General features: G+C 44.1%; 1 protein-coding gene across 1 annotated transcript in view; it reads right to left on the bottom strand.

Moving 5' to 3' along the window:
• The window catches only part of CHGB (chromogranin B), a 103,507-nt gene that overhangs the window by 27,834 nt on the left and 55,050 nt on the right, over positions 1-20,623 (bottom strand). The window contains exon 3 of the mRNA XM_073628614.1: positions 15,909-16,002. Within this exon, the coding sequence (XP_073484715.1) occupies positions 15,909-16,002 (94 nt within the window). The remainder of the gene's footprint in view (positions 1-15,908; positions 16,003-20,623) is intronic.

Raw genomic sequence — 20,623 nt, 5'->3', positions numbered from 1 at the left:
TACCCGAGACCGTACTCCCTCCCGTCTCCTGTTTCTTTTTTTTTTCCCTTCTCTTTTTTTGTTGATTTCCCCTTGCTCCCCCTAACTCAGGGTCTGCCCCCTTCGCTGCTCAAGTTAACCATATCTCAGCTGCTCTTATGGATTTTTTAAATTTCTCCCACTCTCCCCACTTTATCCTATATGCCTCCATTTTCATCCCTTCACTGAACCTTAGATACTCCAAGTCCTGTATCTCATTTATTTTATTAATCCAATCCCTCATGGTTGGCCTTTCTTTTCTATTCCAGTTTTTGGGGATTAGGCTCTTAGCTGCATCTATAAGGTGGGGCAGGAGTGTTCTGAGGTAGGCCCCAGTGGGCATCTCGCTCAAATGAAACAGAAGAGCCCTGGGATCCCTTGGCACATCATAGCTTGTAATCTCTTTAATATATTTTCTGATCTCGTCCCAGAAGATCCCTATCTCAGGACACGACCACCACACATGGGCCATCGTCCCGATTTCACCACATCCCCTCCAACATAACCGAGATTTGTCCTTATCGATTTTATGCATCTTATCCGGGGTCATGTACATTCTTGTTAAACACTTATAGTTTAACTCTAGCAGTTTATAATTAACTGACGTGGTCGAAAGACGCTTTAATATCAGATCTACTTCTGCCTCAGCCAGTGTTAAACCTAACTCCTTCTCCCATTTACTTATAAAAGCCAAGGTATCTACCCTCTTCAGCTCTACCAGTATTTTATATATTCTAGAAAAAACACTTTTTTCGTCTGATTCTATACATATTTTTTCTAGTGGGAGTAGATTTTTCATTGTTCTAATTGGTTGCGGCAAAGATTCTACAAAATGTTTTAATTGAGCGTAGCGCCATGGATTGATATTTATCTTGTCTCCTCTTTTCTTAAGCTCCTGGATTGAACATATTTTCCCCCTGTCTGTTACGTCCTTTAAATGCAAATTCTCGTCTAGGAGCCATTTCCCGAACCACTCTTCCTTCCCCGGTGGAAAATATTCTACTTCCTTCAATGACATTAGCGGTGAATTGTATTCCCAATGTTCCCTTTTATGGATCCAATCCCATATTCTAAGTGCGTGACTAGTGATTTCGTGCATTTTTATATCTTGTTTTCTTAATTTTGGTGGGCACCATATTATTTTGTGAAGTTTTAACTTACTAACATTGTTTTCAATTTCTACCCAGTTTTTACCTTTGTTTTTATCCCAATCTACTACCCTCCCCAGGGCGATGGCTTCATAATATTTACAGATGTCAGGTGCTCCCCATCCCCCTTTACTTTTAGTGTTTATAAATTGATTATATTTTATCCGTGGTGTTTTCCCTTTCCATATAAACTTTAATATCATTGAATGCAGCCTTTTGAGATAACCAGGTGGAAGAGTAACTGGGAGCATTTGCAATTTATATGTTATTTTTGGTAATAAAACCATTTTAAATATATTAATTCTTCCCGACCACGACAGTTGCCCCTGCTGTATTCTATTTAGTTCTAATTTAACCTCGTTTATAAGCGGGATGAAATTCGCCTGGTATAGATCTTCTACAGACGTTGTAATTTTAATTCCTAGATAGTTTAGAGCTTGCTTCTCCCACCTAAAAGGAAAATGTTTTTGGTAAGCGAAATCTCTTGTCTTATTTGGGTTGATATCTAGTACTTCTGACTTGGTAGTGTTTACTTTTAAATTAGACAGCTTCCCGTACTCTTCTAGTGTAGCCAGGACATTCGGAAGGGAAATTCTTGGATTTGTTATGTAGAGGAGAATATCATCCGCAAAAGCGGCGAGCTTGTACTCAATTCCCCCTATTTTAATTCCTCCAATGTCTGGATTCTGTCTTATCCTAATAAGGAGGGGTTCCAATACTATCAGGAAGAGCATTGGGGAGATTGGGCACCCCTGTCTTGTTCCGTTATACATATTGAAAGGCTCGGACAAAGTCCCGTTTATTTTAACTCTCGCTGATGGTTTTGTATAGAGCGCCCTTATCCAACTGCAAATCCTCTCCCCATAGCCCACTTCTTTGAGTGTTTCTATCATGAAGTCCCAGTCTACTCTATCAAATGCTTTTTCAGCATCTATTGATAGCAGTAGTCCTGGGACCACACTCTTTTTAATTTCCTGGGTTATCAAGAGCGTTTTAATACTGTTGTCCCTTCCTTGTCTACCTGGTATGAACCCCACTTGGTCGGGGTGGATGATATTTTTAATCGTTTGCTTTACTCTACCCGCAATAACTTTTGCGAAGATTTTTGTGTCATTATTTAAGAGGCAAATGGGCCTAAAACTAGAGCACAGTGTGTTGTCCTTTCCCTCCTTGTGAATGATTGCTATAGTAGCTGCCAATGCTCTACTCATTTCCCCTCTCTCTCCTATCTCATTCATGTAGGTACATAATTTTGGCACTAAACGCTCTTGGTATTTCTTATAGTATAGTACCGTCAGTCCATCTGGACCCGGGCTCTTTCCTGTCTGGATCTCCTTGATAGCTTTCCTTACCTCGGCCTCTGTAATGGGGACTTCTAACACAAGACTCTCCTCTTTTGATATCTTAATCATCCCAGTATCTTTTAGATAGTTTTTAATTTTTTCTCGTTTTTGCTCCCTCACTTTGTCCTTATCCTTTGTATTTATTGAGTAGAGTTCCCCATAGAATTCCTGAAAGGTTTTTGCTATGTCCTTATCCTTATATTTAAATTCTCCTGATTTCGTCTTTATCTTGTCGATGTAATTATTACTTTTCTTTTTGCTTAGTGCCCTAGCTAGGAGTCGACCCGGTTTATTGCCAGAAATATATCTTTCTTTTTTGACTAAATTATATTTTTTACGATTTTCTGCCTCTATCTGCTGTCTCAAGGCCTCTCTAGCCCCATATAGTTTTCCCAAAATCCCTCTTTCCCCCGTTTCCTTATGCTGCCTTTCTAATTTTTTAACTTCTTCCTGAAGTGTACACAAGACTTTAATTTGCCTTCTTTCTTTCTCCGCTCCCGCCTTTATTATTATCCCCCTGATATAAGCCTTGTGGGCCTCCCAAACTATTGCTTCTGATATTTCTTCAGAGGAATTGGTTCTAAAATAGAATTCCAGTTCTTCATTTATTAATTTGTCAATTTCCTTATCATGAAGGAGATCTTCTTCGTTTAGTCTCCAATTATAAAACGGGGGTGTTTGATTGTTTTGTTTTATTCGTAATGTCACCGGGGCGTGGTCCGAGAATGTTATAGATCCTATATTTGTATTTTCAACCTCTTCTAAAAACCTATGATCTACAAAAAAATAGTCAAGTCTTGAATACGTCGCGTGCACGGGGGAGTAGTAAGTGTAATCCATTATTTTTTGATGTTGCATCCTCCAAACATCGACTAGTTGAAACTGGTGCAATTTTTTTTTAAGTTTATTCAACCATACCCCTCCGGTCCCCCGAGCACGCGACGCATTGTCTCTGCCTGGCTCTAGGCATAGATTCAGGTCTCCTGCCACAATAATCCTCCCTCTCCTGAAACCCTCTAACTTTAATAGAACTCCAATTAGATATTTACTTGGATTGTTATTAGGGCAGTAGATGTTGGCTAATGTGTATTCCTCACCGTTTAGTTTTCCCCTCAGGAACAAAAATCGGCCCTCAGGGTCAGTTATTCTCTCCTCTATCTGGAAACGAGTTTCCTTAGCAAAACCAATCGCCACCCCTTTTGCTCCCCTTATCGGGGAGTCGCTAAAAAACCAAAACGGGTAGTCCCTTGACAAAATCCACTGATTTCTCCCCAGGTATAGATGTGTCTCCTGGAGGAAGACCACCTCGGCTTTATTGGATCTCAGCTCGCCCATCACGTTCGCACACTTTATGGGCGAGTTGAGCCCCCTCACATTATATGTTACCAAGTTAATTCCAACCATTTATTCTTCTTTTCAAGACCCAACCGCAACCACAACAGGAGACAATGAGGTTTGTACTGGTCTCGCCCCTCCCTTACCCCCCCACCCCCCCTCCCCTACTCCCCCCCTACTCTTGGAGGCATCAGGCCACCCCATGGCCCTATTAACCGTGGCCACACCTTCTCCACCCGGCCCTACGGTTGGCCCCTTGAGGGTTGAGCTCAGTGCGGGAACCTTGCTTCGCCCATCCCGCCCCAGGAGCTATCAGACCTCCCCCTCCCCCCCATTCCCCCATCACCCTCCCCCCCCCCCCCGGAGCACACCCCCCTCCCCCCCCAAGACTCCGGGCTCTAGGCCCCTTGTCACCCACTCCCCCCCACCCCCGCCCCCAGCCGCACAGATCTCTGACCTGCTGGTAAAGGTTTAACTACCTATTATTTCTCATCTATACTCCTCTCCTTTTATATACTGGTTTCCAAATTTGTACATCTTCAGCGATATTCTGTCCTCTCCCTCTCTCCCACCATCCCGGGATTTCTACAGGTGGAATGTCCAGCTTGCGGCAGAAGTTTTGGGTCTCCTCTGGGAACCTTAATATCGCTGAGCGCCCATCTTTTCTTCCAATCAGACATGCTGGGAAACCCCAGGAATAGTGCACCTCCCGCGCTTTGAGTTGTTCCAGTAGAGGTCTGAGGACTCTTTTTCTTGCCCGTGTCTCTTTCGCCAAGTCTGGGTAAATTTGTAGGTTGGATTCACCGTATTTCACTGATTGATTGTTTCTCAGACTCGCCCTGATTTTTTCTTTGTCTTGATAGTTATGGAACCTCACTATCACATCACGAGGAGTTTCCCTGCTAATCTCAGCTGGTTTCTTAAGTCTTATCACTCTATCCAGTTTGATTGACTTGTCATCAGGTTTGATAAGGCCTCCAAAAATTTGATCTATCTTTTCCTGCAGATTTTCACCCTCCCCTTGTGGCTCTGGGAGACCTCTGATTCTCAGATTTTTTCTTCTGCTTCGGTTTTCCTGATCTTCTAATTTATATCTTAAGTCTCTTTGTTCACGTTGCATCTCCTCTATCTGAGATCTCAGGTTTCCCATCTCCGTCCTCTGGCTTTCGGCTACCATCTCAGCCTCTTCCACTCTTCTCAGAATGTGACCCATATCCCCCCGTATAGCTTCAGTTTCAGCTCTAATAAAAGTTTCTAGCCTGGCAAACATCTCCGCTATTTCATTCTTCGTTGGCATAACTCCTTCCCTTTGGCTCTCCATAGGGGCTTCTTCTAAAGTTGCCAAAGTCGCTGAGTTTAAACCTAGGGAATCTGCTTCTGCCGCCTGCCTCCTTGTATTAACTTTGGGCGGACCGTCAAAGGTTTTACTTTTGGATCCCGGAACCTTCCCTGGGCTTATATTTGTGTTATCCTGTACCATGTACCTCCTTATTGTTCCTGGACTAGTGCTTAATCTGGCGGACATCCCTGTTGGATTAGTTGTTGCAGTTGTTCCCCCAGGGGAACACCAATAGTGTCTTCATTTGCCTTTTTAGGCTAGTCCCATCCTTTGTGTGTTTTAAAGATATTTCTCAAGTCCCAAGATAGATATCCGCAGTTCAACAAGAAAGGGGCGGTATTATTCTTACTGGCGGTACTACGTCCCTCAAAATGCTGTTATGTAGCCCTTAACATAGAACTGATCCTAGAATCCTGGGACAGCGGGTTTTTGGATTTTTGCAATTAGATTATATAGACAGGAAAACCGTTTTCACAAGTTATCCGGATGAGGATTAGATTGTTCCATATATTACTATAGCCATTAGATTCAGGAAAGTCGGACCCAACATAACCTTCACAGACAGTTCAAACTGAACCCATCTATAGTAGTACACTCACTGTATATGCCAGGTCCCCACAGAAACATCCGCTACTCAAGAAGCACACAGATAAGAGAGGGGAGACCTGATCCTGAAAACAGTCCCACACGTCTTCTCCTTTAACTGGATGATACTTTAGAATAAAGCCTTACAAACAACCTTGGGAAAGAAAATTCAAACCACTATCGACAGTTTTGTGCACTTTAAAGTATCCTTTTTGGGAGAGATCTGAATATGTTATACACATCATTGTCCATGCATAGTCTGCCTGAGTTTTACCTTTATCTCTCCAGTGACATTTCAGATTTCATGTTAATACTCCCACCGAGTTGATATGTGTAAGGCACTTACCCTCTCCCTTCCTTCAAGGTAACTTGTCACTTATCTGAGGGTTGCCTGTCTCCACTATCTCCAGCTGCTTTTGTGTCCCTTGGGAGCTGTCAGCTGCTCCGTCTGTGTCCGCACCTTCGGATCCCTCTCCCAGAGCTTCTTCACTCCATAAACTTATGCCGGTATTACCCGGCGCTGCCTCAAGGCTCCCCTTGATTGTTGTTTCCACTCCCACCTCCTCGGTTACTGCTCAGCCTGGGTACCGAGGAGAGGGGATATAACGAAGATGTGGCGGAGGGGGGGAGGAACGGGGAGGAAAGGGGGGAGGAAGGGGAGCTGCGGCCGCGATCGTACTGGGACCTAAGTCCCGCGGCGTATCCCGGAGGTAAAGGGCTAGGAGGCGGCCGCCCGCATCAGAGATACGGGAGCCGTTGTCAGCGTCCCTGCCCCGCCGCTGACCACGAGGAGGGAGGAGAGACCCGGCATCCCAGAGCGATCGATGAGGTCAGCCCGACATCCGCATCCGGCCCCTCCCCTGCAGTTAGTTCTCCTAGATGTTTGGAACAACCTACCCGCAAAGTTCTTAAAAAGGTTCTTAAGTGATAAATTTCTTAATTGATGCAATTTTTTTGAAGCATCCTCACTTTACAGCACTTTTCAATTTATTATAACATGACCTCCTCACCATCTATTTTAGCTCCATAAATGCTGAACTACTGCATCGCAAACATGTGCATGCATTTGCGGGCAGTTGCAGCGGCGCCATATTTGTCTGAATGGGCCGCATTTGTCAGACGTACTGCATGTGAACTGCCGGCTGACTTTGCAGCTTAAGGGGCTTAATGCGGCTAAACCGTGTTTTTTTTATTCCCCCCAAGCCCTTAAGAAAGCCCTTAAAGTGATCCTGGTAATATGTGGATATTACATTTGATATATTTGTGTTGCTTTGATAGTTGGGTCCTTCATTTTAAAGCAAGTATATGTATTTTTTGGGAGGTAAAAAATACATGGATTTACTAATGATTATGATTATTCTCCCCTTCAATTCTACATTCTGTTTCGTGAACTTTGGTGCTCTTTATGTTCTAGAAATAGTAGAAAATACATATATCAAATGTAACGAGCTTACATCCCTACGACTGAAACAATTTCAAACGCCAAAACGGAATAAAAAAGACATATAAACCTGAACTATCGCTAGATGTGACTATCGTTAGATGTAAAAGGGCATTTCCTGCATTTATTTTGTGTTCCACCTCACATAAACCAATGCTCAGCTGCAAGGGATTATGGGAAGTTAATAAACCATTCTGTCAATAAAATGTAATAGACTGGTGACTCAGCCCTGTTCTGCACATCTGTGATATACACATTGTGGAAAAATATCAATCCACTAGACAAAAGCACTGTCGAATGTAATGAAAAACATTATCAAATACTTCTCCCACCTCCAGTCGTAGCTCAGAAAAGACAATCTTTTGATGGGGTTTTATTATTTTGGATTGTTTTTTTTGTTTTTTTTTTACCATTTCCATTACCATTATTTGTGCTGGACAAGCTGTGATTTGGAGTTTTTGGTTTAACACGTAGTAACAACTGTTAGCATGCAATAAACCTTTGTCGTTCATTATGAGACACTGCGGTGTAGATTCAGCAACCTGCGGGTATACTACTGCCTACAGGAGGCTTGGCCACTAAGTAAAAAAGAAGGGCCGGCTCCCTCTAGTGACTATACCACCATACCTGCTGTATCAGTTAGTTTTAGCTTAGTGTCCTTTCCCACCCCTTTAGTTTTTAAGAATGCTTTAAGATTGTCCAATAGGGAGGACCATGCTGGGGGCCTCAGAGCCATCCCCATCATGCCTCTATGAGCAACTCAATTGGACTCATTGACGGCATGGCCCTGCACACAGGTAACAGTATCTATAGTTTTGTGTCACTCATTAAAAGGAGAAAGGATTTTTTTTCTGAATCATCCATTTTTTTTCCAGCTGTCGCCCCTTTTAGGTGCTCATTTTTGGTTGGCCTATTGTCACAGTTGCATGGTGGCATGTTAAGAAAGGTTTGTTACCTTCTACTTTTTTTACTGCTTTTACTACAACTGCGCTTATAAAGAAAGGATAGCTGTACAGCCTCTAGAGCAGTGGTGGTCAACTTTCTTGATATATGGGGGGGCCTCAAGTGCGGCCCCTGACATCAACAAAGGGCCAGACATAAAAATTCAGTGAATATTCAGTGTCAAAACAGCAGATACACAACAGGATATGGTCAAAGGCTAGATGCATGACACAAGAGATGGTCAAAAACTGTAGACATGCTACAGAACATGATCAGAGATTACGGGCATGCTAAAGAACATGGTCAGAGACTATGGGCATGCTACAAGACATGGTTAGAATCTACGGGCATACTACAGGACATGGCCTTGTCCACAACCGTTGCTACCTCACTGACAACAACCTTCTCAATCCCCTTCAGTCCGGCTTCTGCCCACAACATTCCACTGAATCTGCCCTACTAAAACTCACGACCTTCTAACTGCTAAAACCAATGGCCAGTACTCTATACTCATACTCTTAGACCTTTCTGCTGCCCGTGACACAGCTGACCACCCACTCCTCCTCAATAAACTCCACTCCCTTGGCCTCCGTGACTCTGCTCTTTCCTGGTTCTCCTCCTACATATCCCAGCGCACTTTCAATGTCACATACAACAACATCTCCTCCACTCCTCTTCCTCTTTCTGTTGGGGTACCCCAGGGCTCTGTCCTTGGGCCCCTCCTATTCTCTCTCTATACCTCTTCCCTGGGCCAGTTGATAAGTTCCCATGGCATATCTCTCGACTCCTCAACTCAGCACCTCAATCTTCTTACGCATCACAATCTTACTGAGCGAAATATCAGTATGGATGTCACACCACTTCCTCAAACTCAATCTTTCTAAAACTGAGCTTGTAATATTTCCTCCTCCCCGATCCCATCCCCATGACAACCATTGGTCCCTCCACACATGCCAGGGTGCTGGGTATGATCCTAGACTCTGACCTCTCCTTCAGCCCCCACATCCAATCATTGGCTAAATCTTGCCCCTTCCTAACTAACGACACCACAAAACAACGTATTCACTCCTTGGTTATTTCCCGCCTTGACTACTGCAACTCCCTCCTCACTGACCTACAAAGGCTATCCCCTCCTTCAGTCTATAATTAATTCTGCTGCCAGACTAATACACTTTACTAACCGATCCGTGACTGCTGCCCCTTTCTGCCAATCTCTCCACTGGCTTAACCTACCCCACAGTATAAAATTCAAAATACTAACCACAACTTGAAGGCCATCCACAACATCGCCCCCAGCTACATCTTCAATCTCATCTGCAGATATCGCCCAAATCGTCCTTCCCGCTCCTCCCAGGACCTCCTGCTCTTTAGCTCCCTTGTTACCTCCTCCCATGCTCGCCTACAGGACTTCTCCAGAGCCTCTGCCATCCTCTGGAACTCCCTGCCCCGGTATGTCCAGTCAGCTCCTACCTAAGAACTGTACTTGAATCCCCTCCACCAGATCATCCCCTGCAGCCATTACCGTTTGTACCACCTCCGCCTCCTTTAAATTGTAAGCTCCACGAGCAGGGCCCTCCTATGCCTTCTATATTGAACTGTATTGTAATTGTACTGTCCCCCTTTTTATTGTAAAGCTCTGTGTAAACTGTTGGCGCTATATAAATCCTGTATAAGAAATAATGCTAAAGGACATGGTCAGAGACTACGGGCATGCTACAGGACATGGTCAGAGACTACGGGCAAGCTAAAAGACATGGTCAGAGACAATGGGCATGCTACAGGATATGGCCAGAAACTACGGGCATACTACAGGACATGGCCAGAGACTACAGGCATGCTACAGGACATGGTCAGAGACTATGGGCATGCTACAAGACATGGCCAGAGACTTCAGGCTTGCTGAAGGACATGGCCAGGGACAACACAGACATGCTACAGGATATGGCCAGAGACTACGGGCATGCTACAGGACATGGCCAGAGACTACGGGCATGCTACAGGACATGGCCAGAGACTACGGGCATGCTACAGGACATGGCCAGAGACTACGGGCATGCTACAGGACATGCCCAGAGACTAAAAGTATGCTACAGGACATGGCCAGAGACTACAGGCATACTACAGGACATGGCTAGAGACTACGGGCATGCTACAGGACATGGTCACAGACTACCAGCATGCTACAGGACATGGTCAGAGGCTACCGGCATGCTACAGAAGAATGTCAGAGAGAACTACAGGAGGAGGCAGAGACAAGACCAGTCATCCTGCACAAGGAGAGAGGGAAGCAGTGACTGGTCTTTACTACAAGAAGCTCCTGCAATGTTTTAGACTGGATTACTGCACAGATCTGCAAGAAATACACAAAGCACACCAAGATTCAAGAAGAATACATATGACAAATGTATTTAGACAACATTTTCTTATCCCCGGGTTCAGCTTTAAACATCTATAAAATCAGCTTGTTAAATGGTGACACTAATTCTATAATTCCACGTTTGAAAACATTTTCCAGCTCTTTAATTATTTCAGCGTGCTTGTTTATTAAGAAGGCTGGTAATGACTTGGTTAGACTCTCTGCGCATTTAATCGCAGCTAATTATTTTAACATTTGAAAAGTCACTTGAACAAAGTTGATTATTGCACGTCAACTAAATTTCACGGTGAGGGTGCATGTTTGATTATGAAGGCAGCAACGTAACCTGGATACTGGGTAATCTTCGGCTCATCGTTTTACGGAGCTGCATAGTGGATACCATGTGGAAAATGAAAACATCTTATTATAAGTAAGGTCGATGTGGGATATTCAGCAGTATGAACTTATGCTCTATTGTGAAATGCTATGATATTGTTTTAAAGTCCAACTGAATTTTTAGTTTAAATCAGCTAAATACAATAGAGGTAAGTTCAAAGGTTTGGGGGCATATCTATTGTAGCACTGCCCCCGTAGGAGCCAAATAAGACTGGTTCCCTTATTTCCACAGCAGTGCAGAGGCAGCCATGCAAAAGGCAAAAGTCCATTCAATCCACCTCAGAAATCAGTCTAGGGGATGTCTTTCTGTAGTTTTATTGCTCAATGAACTTGGAGACGGTATGGGATGTTCTAAACATCAAGCACAACTTGTAAAGGACATTGATTCCAGGAGACACTAGCATAGTCTATTTTCACTCGGGATGGTGGACCAGGAGAATATTAGGCACAGTTCGCAGAGGCACATCGTCACTTGACAGTAGCAAGACATTGTTTTAATCCCAGTGTAGACCAGGAGAATAACAGAGCATGAGTACGACCAGTATATAGACTTGGACAGTCTAAGTTTCCTACAGCGGACAACCTCAGAATAGAGAGAGAGCAAACTTAGCTAACTGGAGCAGTCTATTATATTCAAAACTGAGGACCATGCATAAAACTGCAGCTCAGGAGAGGAAGTTCTACTCATAAATCCCAGTAGATACCAGGCCATGGGCTTGCTTCAGGGGGAGATGAGTAGTCCAGCAGCCAGTCCAAGAAAGCCTCAGGGTCTAATAACCCCTCAAAGGGCACGACCCCCCTTCCCCTTCTTCCAGGGGAAAAAACACACTTCTCTCCTTCCTCCATTCGGCCTATTTAACCCCCCCCCGCTTTCTGACCACCTATTGGGCACACCTCCCCAGGGGTTGGCCAGAGGGTAACAAATGTTCGGGTGAGAGATTTGCTTTTTCCTCCCTAAACCCTGGAAGTTTTTCAACAGAGCTGGGGAAAAATAATCAGTCTTATTACCCAGGAAACCACCAACGGACCCTGCCTAGGAGGGTGCTGCTAAAGCAGTGAACATGACATTCACCAAACATTCACTGCAAGTAAATTAATCACTGTAGTTAAAATTGGTTGTAAAGGCTCAAGGTTTTTTTTACCTTCATGCATTCTATGCATGAAGGTAAAAAACCTTCTGTGTGCAGAGCCCCCCCTCCCTGCCCCCCTAATAGTCACCTAAGCTCCCTCTTGATCCAGTGATCCAGTCATACCCAGAGCTCTGCGGTCAGCAAAGCATGAACAGGACCTCTGCAGAGGTACCACTACTCCTAGACAAGGGCAATGCTCTGCAGCAAGTAGGCAGGGGAAGGTGTCATTACTTAGGATGTGCCCATTTTCTATATAAAAAAACTGTAAGACTTTTGCTTTGATGCAAATGTATTTAGCTGATTGTGAGCATTCAGTTGGAGGGGTCAGACACACCCCCTGTTGAGTCATACCTATAGCTCTGCAATCAGCAAAGCATAAGCCGGACTTCTGCAGAAAGACCACTGCTTCCATGCAGAGATCAAGGGTCTATCTCTGTAGCAAGCTGCCAGGAGACAGTCTTTTTTACTCAGGATGTGTCTGCTTTCTATGGAAAGAACTGTAAGACTTTGCAAACCTTTTGTTCTTATGTATTTAGCTGATTTAAACTGTTTATTGGGTTTCAGTTAACCTTTAGATTATTGTATGTAAATATATTATTAAACTTCTGTTGCCTATGCCTAAATTTAGTACTTTGTAGTCCATTTAGTATTGATAAGCAGTCCACCACATGGAGATGTATATGAAAGAATTCTACATTAAGAACCTCTGTAATGCAATTGCCAGCCATCATTTGTCACGTCTGAAGCCAACCAAACATAGATCATAGAATGTGGTCCTAAATGAGATTCTTGTGTTGTCTGTGGCCTCTGGCATCAGCAAAAAGGATAATATCAATCCTTATTGTTAGTTATTGTATAATGCCAAGCTTTGATGGTTGGGAAAATATAATGCCAGGCTCTGTCATCAAAGGACACTGACTTCTTAAAGATTGCTGCAAAAACCCATGCAAATGGACTTTTCAGTTTTCATCTTTGCTAATCCTAGTTCCTCAGGCGTCCGTTCCAAGGCTACACTGATGGGCTAAAAGCTTTTGTATATCACCAACCAGTCTTGTAGCTCTTGCTAATACTTTAAAGTCTCTGAGCAACATGTGCTCACAAACAGAATATAAATTCTTTTCATGGTCCTGCTAAACTTAAAGTCTAAGGTGACTGTTTAAGTTGAGTTGCCCTTGAAGTGAACTTCAGCTATAGGTAATACGGCAACAACATGCTCCATAACAGCCATTCTCAACCAGGGTACCGTGGAACACTAGGGTTCCTCCAGAGATTGCTAGGGGTTCCTTGAGCTATGGCTTATTAACCTCCGACTTGGTGGTGCCTGCATAGTCCCAGGACCAATGTCCTTGGCAAAGGCAGCAGCAAGACACCAATTGTGTTTTTGGCTTTCTGTAATGGTGGCATTCTGGCAGGCCACTACTGCAGGCCATTTTCCCATTGCCTCCAGAAGAAGTGATTCCGTATAGGTTCCAGTTTCAGTAAGGATCTGAAAATTATTTTAGGGGTTCCTCTGGGGTAAAAAAAAGTTGAGAAATGCTGCTCTGTAATCTTGTTACCTTCAGAAAGCAGAAATAAGCAGATGCAGTTGCATCACTGACCGTCAGACAGGGATAGCATTCCCATTGCATGTTGTTCTACATATGGTCACTTGGGATCATGGCACTGCAAATGTCACCTACAAAGCAGTACTACAACAAATGGAGAAGGTGAACTCTTCTTCTCTATGGTTAAGCTGAGATGGGCATGAAAACTGAGAGTAATTTTTTAATAGTATGGTACTCCTATAATACAGCTCTTCTGTCTTCTTGAATCTCCAGTCAGCAATAGTTACAAGCAGTTAGTTAAAAAATTGGGTTGCGACTGGGTCTAGATTGTGTGTTGGAAATTGGAAGTGAAGTAAATTACATTGATCTTCATGCTAGAGACCTATTTTTATAAGATGTAGGTCATATGGGTGATGGAACCCCTTTTCCTGTCATCTACAATGCTAACATTTTTTCCAACTATCATTGAATACAAAAAGTGTTCTTACTTGGCCAGTAGTAATTGGACTTGCACCTGGGCACCTTAGTGACTCTATCCCAGTGGTTCTCAACTACTGGGCCATGGCCCAATGCCAAGCCGCAGTATTCCTCATCCAGCTGCAGATCCCCTAACCTACCATAGTGCCTCCCAGCTTCCATAGTGCCCCCAACCTCCCAATTTTGCATGCAGTGCCCCGCAACATCCCCCCACAGTGCCCCCTAGCCTGCTGCAGAGCCTCCGGACCCCTGCCTATAGTGCTCCCAACCTCCAATGGTGTCAAACAGTGTGTCCCACAGTTCCTCCTAGCTTCCACGGTTCCCTTCAGTCTCTGATAGTGCCCTTGCAAATCCCCCAGCCTCCTGGAGGAACCCCGGCCAACTTCAAAAACCTTATCTCCTACAGGGCCACCAAGTCTCTTACAGAGTATCCTAACCCACCTTCAAAACCCTCATTATCTACACAGTGATACCCATCCCATCTTGAGCCTTCCAGCATTTCAATACATGTTTTGCATTCCAATACTTTTATTGTGTGAGTATAAACCTTTTTATATGTAGTAGGGGCATGAAAGGTTTTGGAAGAATTTACTGGGCCTTGGCCTCAATAAGGTTGAGATCCACTGCTCTATCCATCAGTGATAGACAAAGTGGTAGCTTATAGGAATATAGGACCTGTGCACCCCTGCATGTAGTAACAGGCTCAGGGATAGTGCTTAGCCCCTTTTATGTTTAATTCAATAATTCAATCAAGTAAACATCATTATAGTTTTATTATTTTTGCTTTAAAATAGCCCTGAAGTGCTATTGGCTTCAGGGGAAATGGAGGCTAAGCAGGACTCGAGTTCTAGTGCGTGTTTAAATATATAAAATATTCCAATATGTACAGATTGTAATAAATCAATAGGGATGGGCCAATCACCCCCCTTTTTGGTTCGCAGCAGAACTCCCGAACACGGGAAATGTTCTAACTCGAACGGCAAACCCCATTGAAGTAAATTTTTTAATAAAGCATTTGTCAAAACTGTCTCGTGTGGTTGTTTCTTTTGTACACTATTTTTGTGAATGGGTAGGGGTACTATGTACCCGATACCCATTCACATTGGGGGGTGGGCAGGATCTGGGGGCCCCCTTGTTAAAGGGGGCTTCCAGATTCAGATAAGCCCCCACCCGCGGACACCCAACAACCACAGCCCAGGGTTGTCGGGAGGAGGCCCTTGTCCCCATCACATGTTGAGGGCATGGGGCCTGGTATGGTTCAAAAGGGGGGTACTCGTTCACCCCTCCCCTTTTCAGACCTGCCAGGCTGCATGCCCAGATAAGGGTCTGGCATGGATTTTGGGGGGGGACCCCACACTTTATTTTTCTTTATTATTTTTTTTACTGGCACTCTTTTTTTTTATTCAGCTGTCAGCAGGGAAACCCATTGACAGCTGATGATTCATTGGTTGTTAAGGACGCAACGGCTGGCTTCCCGGCCCCGCTCCTTAACAACCAGCTTACACTGCGCCCTGATTGTGCAAAGCTTTGCCCAATCAGGGCGCAGAATGCACTGTGCAGCGCTCAGTGTTTTGCAGGGTGTTCGTCTGGGTGAACACCCTGCAGATTCGGGTGTTCAGCCCAAACTCATGCTTGGTCCTAACCGTTCGCCCATCCCTATAAATCAAACATGCAAATATTATAAATTGACCTTGGTCATACGCATTATATATTTCATCTTGAACAATGGTGACCTTTAAATGCACACAGTAGTATCCAACCTGAGTTTTGGTCCTGAAGACAGCGTGTGGTAAGTAGGTCAGTACTATCTAAAATTGTCCAATTTATTTCATCAATGTCAGTTTTGATACTTACTCTTCCTAAGGATTTCCTTACATTCTTGGTCAATGGGTGGTGCATTGGGTTTAGCCAAAGCATTGGACAGAACTTCTATGATGCATCGTGTCATCTAGAGAGAAAATAACAGTTCAACAAAAATAATGAGTAGAAATCTATATTTCATAAACAAAAAATCTGCACATAATGATCTTTTTAAATGACATCTTTGCCAACGGCAAGAAAAAAAAAAACAATGGGCAAAATGCAGTAGTTCATAACAGCCAATAAAAATTCATATTCATTAGTCTACCCAATCAGAGTCTAACGTGACTAGTTAGAATGGGTGACTCCCACTGATATTTTCCCATGTATGGTTATTCACACCATATGAAGTGGGCTGCAGTGGGCAGCCTTGCCCCAACGCCATCCCAACACTTAGACAAGGCAATTTGCCTTAAAGCGGACCTGCCCCATAAGGGTAATGTTGTGCCACCCTGCCTCCTCCCCCCACCTTCTCTTACAAAAGGACATTTTTTTTTTTTTTTAGCAAAGCAACTTATTTGAGTTATATTGAGTTTTCTTGCTGAGGAAAGAAGTTCTTCTCACCCCTGTGGCACATCTGCATATGTGCTGGTTTACCCGGTTATCTGTGCACACATGGAGTTTCCCATGCACGCTAAAAGACTGTTAGCAGGGAAGGTCAAAATCATCCCTGTCTTTGTGCATGCGCTGAAAATCACCTGTGTGTGCGCAGATGTGCCAACAGGCTTTGACAGGACCCCGAAGGGTGGGGTGGAGTGGACTGAAGCATTGTGCTGCAGTATTGTGCAATGGATAACCAAGGACATGCCGGGTTATGTGACATTTCAATATAGTTGAGAAAAACATAGTAAACAGGATGGGTCATTATGCCTTTGGGGTTGGAAGGAAACCAAAGCTAGCACGGGAAGAACATGCAGGTATTGTCCTGGTAGGGATTCAAACTGTGGACCCCAGTAACCTCTTCTGCAAGGCAGAAGAGCTAACCATTAGGCTGCCCACGCCAATAAACAATCAAGCTTTCTGTGTCATATCTTATTGACTTTAGGCAATGCAAGTGCCATATTGCAATTTATATGCTACTATCTAAATGAAGTTAAAGGGGTTGTAAAGATGTTTTTTTTTTTTTTTTTAAAATAACAAACATGTTATACTTACCTTCACTGTGCAGCTCGTTCTGCACAGAGTGGCCCCGAACCTGGTCTTCTGGGGTCCCTCGGCGGCTGCTTCAGCTCCTCCCCGCAAGCATTTACCACCTTCATGCGAGCTCCCTCGCACGGTGGTGAGTGCTTGCGGGCGCGCTCCCGTGATACAGCCGGCGGCTATAGCCGCTCGCTGTATCACTCGGCCCCGCCCCCCGGCGCGCCGCGTCATCGGATGTGATTGACAGCAGCGCGAGCCAATGGCTGCGCTGCTTTCAATCCATCCACTGCAGCCAATCAGCGACCAGGCTGAGCTGCAATGAAGCTGACGAGGACGAGGAGCGAAGATTCGAGGCGTCAGGTAAGTAAAACGGGGGGGCTGGGGGCGGCGGTACTGTCAAAAGTTTTTTCACCTTAATGCATAGAATGCATTAAGGTGAAAAAATTTTTACCTTTACAACCCCTTTAAATAAGAACATAAGATGAACAGCACACTGGAGACCAATCTGTATTGTTAGCTGCAGCCTCGCAACTGTTGTTTGAAGCCCTACTCCATAAGGCCTTGGTACATTGATTATTACTATTATGTAACAGATAATACAAGCTATAAGATAAGGTCTGTACTCTTTAGCAAGTGTGAACACTCTGAGAAAAGAGGAGGCAGATCTTTGATCTGTCAGTTAGGTCATATAGGATAAGTGTAACCATGAAAGCCGGGATGTGGCAGAAATAAGCACCTCCCACTTCTCGCCCATCCATCACCCACCAACATTAAAAGGGCACCCTGTACAGCTACATAGTATGCCTGCCTCTGGATACACAGAGTGAAGGATCGGAGCGGCAAACTTCTCTCAAGAGGCGAAACAGATTCACTTGGTTTTCATTATGCAACCCCAACAACTTCCCCTTTTGTTAAGCTTATATTGCTGACTGTGCCCCTGCTGGGGGGATTCACCCTCTTATTTGTCCCTGTGTCCGTCACTGAAACAGAAACCAAGGAGAGATCCAAAAAGATGTTGTTACCCGAGAGTATAAATCTCTCTAACTGAGCCCCAGATACAGGGGTGTGCCGCCAATGAGGCAAAATGAGGCAACCGTCTTAGGCAGCATTGAGTGTTGGGTGATAATAAGGACAGAATGTCCACACCGGACACACTGTTCCCTCTGTAACTCGCACAGCCGCATGGCATCATTGGTTTTGCACACTGTCTTGACCTGGTGGATTATGAACAGAACAGGAGGGCCTTTACACACTGTGTTGGCCTGGTGGACTACAAACAGTACAGGAGGACATCTACACACTGTGTTGACTTGGCGAACTATGGACAGAACAGGAGGGCAGATACACACTGTGTGCCCCTGGTGGATTATGAACGGAACAGGAGGGCCTTTACACACTGTGTTGGCCTGGTGGACTACAAACAGTACAGGAGGACATCTACACACTGTGTTGATTGGCGAACTATGGACAGAACAGGAGGGCAGATACACACTGTGTGCCCCTGGTGGATAGAACAGGAGGGCCTTTACATAATGTGTGCCCCTGGTGATCTACAGAAAGAACAAGAGGGCCTTTACATAATGTGTGCCCCTGGTGATCTACAGAAAGAACAAGAGGGCCTTTACATCATGTGTGCCCCTGGTGATCTATGGAAAGAACAGAAGGGCATTTACATAATGTGTGCCCCTGGTGATCTATGGAAAGAACAGAAGGGCATTTACACACTCTATTGACCTGGTGGACTAGGGACAGAGTAGGAGGGCTTTTACACATTGTGTTGACCTGGTGGACAGAATGGGAGGGCAGTTCCACACCGGTATCTACAGTTTCTTTACTTTGAGCCTAACTTGCTCTTTTAGCTGGATATGCATTACACATGGGAAGATAACACAGATGCTATACTAAGTATTTGGTGTAATAATGGAGAATGCAGTTTATGTATACCACTTACATTAATTTCTCATCTCTCAGGCTCTAAAACATTATGGATTTCAATCATTTCTGTCTCAATTTTCTGCTTTTAATTAAAATACCATTTTCCGTGCTGATTTCCAGATATAAACATCTGCCATCTAGATGGGAATATACTGTACATTTGAATAAAGCAAAGACTTGTCAGTTCTATTAACCCCATGTCACTACATCACTATTGTTCGATTTGAAAGAGTAATATATGTGAGGCTCACACAGATAATTCAATAGCGTAGCAGCAGTAGCGCAATTTAAGTGTAATTTAAACCCCAGGCAACGGACAGCGGTGGCTAAAATCTATTTCAAGTAACTAGAACCTATATCAAGCTTGCTTTAGCTCTGGGGGAAATCTCCAATATCTTATAGTTTAAAAAATTGGGACCAACCAATAAAACCCTGGCCCAAATCTAACCATGTTTCCTAAACAGTGAAACCTTTAATTGGCTCAAAATTCTTACAGTTCCACCATAATGAGTTTAGTGAGTGAGAAGAGTATGTTCTAAGCCATCACTGTGAACTGGCATTGACTGGTAACACATCTATCCTATTACTATAGCTATAACCTATAGCAAGCATGCTTTAGCCCTTGGGGGGAAATCTCCAATATCTTATAGTTAAAAAAATTGGGACCAGCCAATAAAACCCTAGCCCAAATCTAACCATTTTTCCTAAACAGTGAAGCCTTAATGGCCTTACAATTCTAATGCCGCGTACAGACGATCAGAATTTCCGTCAACAAATGTTCGATGTGAGCTTGTTGTCGGAAATTCCGACCGTGTGTAGGCTCCATCGGACATTTGTTGTTGGAATTTCTGACAACAAAAATTTGAGAGCCGGTTCTCAAATCTTCCAACAACAAAATCCGTTGTCGGAAATTCCGATCGTGTGTACACAATTCAGACGCATAAAATTCCACGCATGCTCGGAATCAAGCAGAAGAGCCTCACTGGCTATAGAACTTAATTTTTCTCAGCTCGTCGTACATGTTGTACGTCACCGTGTTCTTGACATTCGGAATTTCCGACAACATTTGTGCGGCCGTGTGTATGCAAGACAAGTTTCAGCCAACATGCGTCGGAAATAAATCCATGGTTTTGTTGTCGGAAAATCCTATCGTGTGTACATAGCATTACGGTTCCACCATAATGTATTATAGTGAGAAGTGTATGTAATAAGCCATCACTGTGAACTGGCAACACATCTATCCTTATTCTCTTGCAGTATAGTCATGTTTAAGATTATTTCTTTCCCCAACTTCCATGTTTATAGATAGGATGCACCATGATCGCACCATGTCAAGCTACTATGGCGAGTGGAAAATGGAGAAGAGGAGACCTGGTAAGAGAAGAACAAGTCTCTACTCATTTTTAGCTTTGTTAGCTCTAGGAACCTTACAGTTTTCCAAATGGGAATCATTCACCTGTTTATGCACCCCAGCAATCCCTCATACTGCTATCAGGCTCGGTTCACACAGCAGGGGTCCTGTGCGTCCTGGTTCACCATTTCAGGTGCGGTTTCAGCCCGAATTTCGGGCTGAATTCGGACCAAAAGATGCACAGGGCTCCTGTACAAATTTGCACCAGAGATATGTGAACCGG

This window comes from Aquarana catesbeiana, linkage group LG04 (genome assembly GCF_042186555.1).
Source record: "Aquarana catesbeiana isolate 2022-GZ linkage group LG04, ASM4218655v1, whole genome shotgun sequence".
Lineage (NCBI taxonomy): Eukaryota > Metazoa > Chordata > Amphibia > Anura > Ranidae > Aquarana > Aquarana catesbeiana.
The sequence above is the reverse complement of the archived record's forward strand: the minus strand, read 5'-3'. Positions and strand labels throughout refer to the sequence as shown.